Below are 6,563 nucleotides of genomic sequence, written 5' to 3' on the forward strand. Positions count from 1 at the left end.
ATTCAGATTTATCACTAAAATACTGATTTTAGAAATTTCTTCTGTGGTTGTTGGGTTTTCTTTTACCAAAGGTAGATTTTACAAGTCACATTTTTGTTGCTTTGAGCCTTAATGAAGTTAGCTTGTTTTGTGGCATTAATAAAATATTGCTAGGATTACCTGGTGCTAGCTAGGATAGACAGAACAGATTTTCACATTTCACATTTAATTGTCTTTTTATTATAAAATAAATTATTAAAAATAAAACCTCTTACATACCAAAGAATAGAAACGATTACCTTTATTCACATTTCTGTTGGATCAACCACCCTGCCAATGAACAGTAATGTTTTAAAAGTTTCTTCAAAAATCATGAAAAGGAATGGCCGGTCCACTTTGATGACAGGAGGCACTGTGAATGCAGTTATTTCAGAGCCACTTGCTGCTGCAGCCTCAGTTCCTTCCTCATCCACTTCAATAACTGCATTTTGGACAACCTGAAGTGCAAGGCAGAAATAACTATGTGACAGAAGTAAATACTAACCTCAAGAGTATTTTTCCAGCTGAAGGCATTCAGTTGAAGTAGGCTTCTGTGAAGGACTAAAATGAGCAGTTAATCTTTGTTTTTTTCTCCTGCATATTTCTATTTTGTACATTTGGTAGCACAGACTACCAAATGTACAAATTTGGTAGTCTATCTAAATATGTAGAGCAATGAGGTACAGTCCTGGATTGGTTAGAATATTTTCCACTCTCACTGAAATTGCAGCCTGGCAGAATCTGATTTTTCATTTTTTCATCTTTTCCATTTTGTTCTTTCAGGCTGCTTATACCTGTGAGTGCTTCTGCTGTGTTAGTGTCTGTACTGGTGAACTGCCTGGTCATCGAGTGGATTTACAGTTCCTAAACTCCCAATTCTAGGAATTACTTATGTGAAAACAGTTGAAGGACTTCACCAGTGTTGAGGTTTCTGCTAAATATTTTTAAATAATATTTTTGTCTTTCACAATTCCCAGGGACAGGATGCTCCTCTGGCACTCTGTAGCTGATGCACATATTGCTTCTAATATCAGTTAGCAGCTCCTGTTAAAGTGTGATTTTTTGATAACACAATAGTTAACTGCTGAGAATCAGCATGAAAGTTACAGGATCAAGAAGAAGGGAGAAAAGTGCTGCAGATTGCCATTATATTTCCCAACAGTGAAATAGTTCATACCAAACTGAAAATCTCTGCAATTTTATCCATTAAATATTTATTCTTAGCATGTTAGATCTTCTCAGAAAGGTTTTTTTCTCAAGCCACTGCAATTTTGAAAACCTTTAGATCAAGTATGAGAGTTTTTGAAACTTGTATAGAAGTGTTTATTATCCCACCCTGTTAATTGGCTAAGCACAAAGGCTTCTATATGGTGTAGGGAGACTTGTAAGAGCAGCACCAGAAGGATTCTTTCTCATAGGGTACAAATACCCAAAGGGAGGGTGCAAAGGAAGTGGAGTCAGGCTCATCAGTGGTGCCCAGTGACAGGACCAGAGGCAGTGGGCACCAAGTGAAACACAGGAGGTTTGAACAGAGGAAGTTTGAACACAGGAGGTTCCCTCTGAACCCCAGGAAATGCTTTTTCATGTGAGGCTGACTGAGCACTGGCACACTGAATTCTTCGTCTTTGGAGATATTCAAAAGCTGTGTGGACATGGACCTCAGCAACTTGCTCAAGGTGACCTTGCCTGAGCAGAGGAGTTGGACCAGGTGACCTCCAGAGGTTCCTTCCCACCTTAACCATTCTGTGATTCTGGGAAGCCTCTCCTGGAGTTGTGGTCCTGGATTGTCTCTGCCATACAACCCTCCACAACCAGGAGCAGTTGCATGCTACAATTTTCTTACATAAGTTTATAAAGCTACATTTTTAAATCCTGTGCCAGAGTAATTTTATTTGGATCTTGTTTATAATTCATCTTGTTTCAGTAATTTTTTTTAACTTTTACTGTAATGTATGAATTCTTATTTAGAATTCATTGTTTTTCATCTCATTCCACACACTCCATTCTTGTGGGCACAAGTATCTCTGTGTTTTGTCTTTCATCTCCTTTCTTTGACAGTGCATTTTAATTTTCTATTATCAGCAAGTTGTCCTTTTTATAGACTAGCTGTTTGTTTTTCATAAGATATCTCTGGTCACATAGACCTATTCCTTCTTGATATTGATGTGATTGACAAGTCCTTTGTCTTCCATTCTCTTCTGCTTCTTGTTCTGCCTCTGTTTTCCATCAGTCTTTTAAATTTCATCTGTGCTCTCCCTTAAACAGTGGTACAAAGTATTTCTTCCTGCTCCTTTTTTTCCATGGGGCTGTGTTCCTGCCTTCTTGGCTATTCACTGCCCTTGCCTTTACCTGTCTAAAGGTTCTTTGAAAGTTTCAGCATACACGGTGGAACATCTGTATGGGTTGGAGTGCCAATCCTTGCCTGTGAGATTGTGTTTTTTTTCTTCCGTGGTATATAAAGGGAAAAACAGGAGTGCCTTGACTTCTCTTCCTCACTGTTGCCTTTTTGAGATTTTATTGTTTAAACTTTCTAAGGTTCTTTATTTTTTGAGAAGTATAACTGTCTCTGGAATGCCTATGAGGAGTTCTTTCCTTGAATTTCCTTCCTTGCCCTGGATTTTACCATTTGACTCTCATTTACATTGTCTTTCTTGTTCACAGTTTTTGTGAAATTGTGCCCATTCTCTGCCAACCATATTCCTCTTGAGGCAGAGCTTTTCTCCTGTGATGGGTTAGGTCTGGGAGGTGCTGAGCACCTATGAGATGTGACTGCCTCTTTCCCTTACACACCTCATACTTGAAGTGGGATCCATCCTGATTAAGATGTGTAGATTGCACATACCTGGCTGATGAGGTACTTTGCTGTTAGTGTCCCTATAAATTTATATGACCATCTTGGCTGGGCTGTTTATATATTATTATAATCCAAACAAATAATTTTAGTGGGCTTACCTGTGAAACCGCTACATATTCGTGATCTGTCAGATGACTAAGATCTGCTGAACGTGTAAAAAGCTTTTTAATTCCAAGACTTTGAAGCAGTTTCTTCATTTTGTATTTTTGCTCTAGTTTAAACTTTGGAAATGAAATATCCACTTTTCTGTTAAAAAAAATTTAATTAATGCAAACAGTCACTTTACTGCTGAAATGCACACTACTCAGGAATTAAGCTTTACACAGAAAAAGAAGGGACAAAAACTGGAGAGTCTCTGCTGGCATTTAGGTTGCAGAAAATAATTTCTAACCTGTTGCCTGCCAGTGATGCTACAAATAATTTTCTTCTCTATATAAATACTTCCACCAACAGTCACAGTGCCCTGATACCAGGGCAACACACTAATTTATTGACTGGTGAAAAGAATTTTCACTTCAGGAACTACATTTCACAGGAATTATTTGGGTTTACCTTTTTATATTCAAATTTATCAATTCCTCTGGGTTTCCCCAGGTAGGAAATGTTTAATAAATGTCTAGATTAATAATGGGTTTTGCTTGGCAGTACTAAATTTAAAGAGAGAAGAGACCTAAGGAAGAATGTGGAAAGACTCATGCCTTCTCTCACAGAGAGAGACATTTTTAACTGAGATGAGCTGAAGTTTTGTTGCCTGTAAGTCACAACTTTCACATGCCACTTGGGCTGTGGATAGGCCATTAAAGGACCCCTACTCTGTAGATAGCTCTTGCCACAGAGATGCTACCATGGGAAAAGGCTCAGGAAGACCAGCTAATCTTTGCTGGGCTTTGTTGCTTTTCTGCAGTGGACATCAAAGACATTAGGGCCCCATGGGTGTCAAAGCAATACCTGGATTTCATGCTTCCAAACCAGGATTCCACAAGCTCTGCAGTCAAATGGTCTTCAATTGAAATGTAGTCTCCCTCTTTTTCTGGGATAACAATCAGCATGTGGGCATTCCCTTTGTAAGGTATCTTTATCACAGTGCATCTTAAGTTCTCATCAAAAGTGGAATTAATTTTATCTGACTTGAACATCATGGGTACTTGTACACTTCTGTATTTGTTTATGTGGAAAGTCTCAATTTCCGTGAATTTGGAATTAAATGGATAGACCCACTTGCCTGAGGAAAGAAAGAAATTAAATCATTATGTGTGTTTAGATTTGTTCAGAAAAATATTCTAAAAAGTTAAAAAACCTATAGGATATTTTCTGTATCTAGTTGAAGTGACTGTCAGTTGTGTCTGGGATAAGTGGATGACAATTTCAGTATATTTTATGTTTATTGTATATAAATTTTTTTACAGAAAAAACCCCAAAGTAATCCACAAAATAAACTGCTTCATTTGCACAGAAAGAAGAGAAGTATTTTTCTAAGGTTAGTTAGTTGCCACTCAAGTTCAGAATTTATGTTATCTTTGTTTTATCAATGCCTGGTGAGCATCTGACCTTTTGTAACATGTAACCTTCTCTGAAATTGTCTATCAGCTGTTCAGTATCCTGTATTTAATTTAATTATCCAATATTTTGGATGGGGATTCACTGACTTCTCCATGGAATGGTTTCTGACCATCTCTGGTATTTCTTTCCCTCCCCCTGTAAGGTAATATAATGGGATTCTTGGGTTCCTATGGGACAGATGATTCTTGATGAAAATAGGGAAGTTATTTTTGTTTCAATGATTTTGTATACTATGTTAAATCAGTGCATGATTTTATGCCCAGTATTCAGCATTTAAGACTATTATGATTAAGACTTTTTCATTTTAATGGGTGAATTAAAATAAAACATGTTTCCTGTCATAAAGAGGGATAACTGGGAGATGGACTGAGATAGCTTGATACAGGGCTTTTTGTTCTCTTTGAGACTCTATTTTATGGAAGATAGCATAGAAAAATTGTGGTTTCCTATCATAAAAAATAATTTCCTATTACATGAGCTTAATAGAAAAAAGTAATCTTAGATAAAGACATAGAGAAAATAGGACGTCTAAATTCATTTAAACTCCCCCTAATGTAGCTGAAGTTAGAGTCTTGATTCTCCTAATAAATAATTATTCTGCATAAAAAAAACAGCAATTACCTTTAAAGAAAATGTAGTCCACAAGCACCACTCTGTTATGGCGGTCCAGCTCTTCAAAAAGTCTTGGGATTTTTCCTTTTGTCATTTTGTTAATTTTTTGATTGATGAAAAGTTTTGCCTGTGTTAAGTTTTCAAAGTCTACTTTCAGGAATTCCATATCAAAGTACTGCTTAGATAAATTCAGGAAAGACTCCTTGAGTTTGAAGTCCTTTTGAATAAAAGAAAGAACACCTCGCATGAGGAGAAATTCTTCATTCATTGTGATGTTACCTGTCAGTTGTTTAAACAAAGCTGGTAAATGTTGGCTATCCACTCTGTCCTTCACATCATGGAGGTTTAGACCTTTTACAATTTGTCTGTGTGTTTCTCCTTTGGTTGCCATCATATAGACACTCATGAGAGCTGACACAGAAAATGGAGAGATGATTACATTGTTATCATGTGTCATTGCAATTTTTCTGTAGAGGTTAAATCCAAAATTTGTGGTCTTTTCAGTGAAGTTGTGAAGAGTGAAATCTTCAAGACCTTGGTCTTCAAAACTTTGGTGTTCAAAAGGCTTAGAGATATTTTTGTGATGATACCACTCTTTGGAAATACTGATGTTATTTCTTTCCAAGAAATTACTCTCTTTTTCCACCATTGGAAATTTAGGTTTGATATCAGCCCGGATGAATTCAAAACATATTTCACTTAAGAGAAGTATATAGATTCCTGCTTTCATGTTGACATCCAATAATGAACTATTTAGAATTGGTTTTCCTAGAAAAAAAGAAAGGCAACAAAATTACTTTTTAGTTTGTTCTTCCATTCACAATGCAAAGGGTAAAAGATGTAGTGGTCTTTCTGCATCTTCAGGGTATACACTCCAAACCTGGCCAACAAAATGTTTAGAGAAGACCAGGCAGATCTTACAGGACACCCAAGGCAAACCTTAGAATCAAACATTGTGTAAATTTGCAAATGAAATGCACTTTGCATATAGTGCAAATATGATTATCATCCATCTTTCCATAAAGCAATATATGAATTCTCTCCCATACAGCAATGTTGAATTGCACCTCATGGAAAATTTTTGAATGGCTACAATCTTTGGAGATGCATTTTCCCATTATAAATAAAATGGGATATTCAAGACCACTAAACCTGCACAGATTCCTTTTGTATAGCAGTGGGCAAAGGGATAAATGAGATTAAAAGATGGATTATATGGCCCATCATTACAGTAGTAAGCGATTCAACAGTCTAGAATCACGTGGCAATCATTAACTACTCCTTTTAAGCTAAGGATCTGTAACAGCAAATTACGGTCACTGTATAATTTGTGATTCGGCATATGGGAAAGCTGGTTTAATCTGGTTTATTCAGAGTTCAGCTGAATTTCACAGTTGGCTGATTCAGGCTGTGGGAGTTAGTCCTGAAAAGGTATGTTGATGTGAGTACTGAGACATTTGGGTGCCAAGTCACGAGGTGCTTTTGGCAGTCAGGTGGTGTGCTATTTTCTTTGGAGATA

The 6,563-nt window shown here is 36.8% G+C and overlaps 1 protein-coding gene across 1 annotated transcript; it reads right to left on the reverse strand.

Annotated features, from left to right (window-relative positions):
• Window positions 1-284: 284 nt before the first annotated feature.
• On the reverse strand, window positions 285-5,786 carry SERPINA10 (serpin family A member 10). Its single transcript, XM_054276127.1, has 4 exons — window positions 5,054-5,786; window positions 3,821-4,094; window positions 2,971-3,118; window positions 285-476 (listed from the first exon to the last, which is right to left on the reverse strand). Exons 1-4 carry the CDS (start codon window positions 5,772-5,774, stop codon window positions 285-287), a joined length of 1,335 nt encoding a protein of 444 aa, XP_054132102.1. The 5' UTR covers window positions 5,775-5,786.
• Window positions 5,787-6,563: the final 777 nt, after the last annotated feature.

Source organism: Melozone crissalis, unplaced genomic scaffold, assembly GCF_028551555.1.
Source record: "Melozone crissalis strain CALT ecotype California unplaced genomic scaffold, PUWL_Pcris_2 ptg000018l_1, whole genome shotgun sequence".
Classification (NCBI taxonomy): domain Eukaryota; kingdom Metazoa; phylum Chordata; class Aves; order Passeriformes; family Passerellidae; genus Melozone; species Melozone crissalis.

Coding starts and splice junctions, on each gene's coding strand:
- SERPINA10 (XM_054276127.1), bottom strand. CDS start 5,774: ATGAAAGCAGGAATCTATATACTTCTCTTAAGTGAAATATGTTTTGAA. Junction 4,095..5,053: donor GGACTACATTTTCTTTAAAG/GTAATTGCTGTT, acceptor TTCTTTCCTCAG/GCAAGTGGGTCTATCCATTT. Junction 477..2,970: donor AATATGTAGCGGTTTCACAG/GTAAGCCCACTA, acceptor CTTGCACTTCAG/GTTGTCCAAAATGCAGTTAT.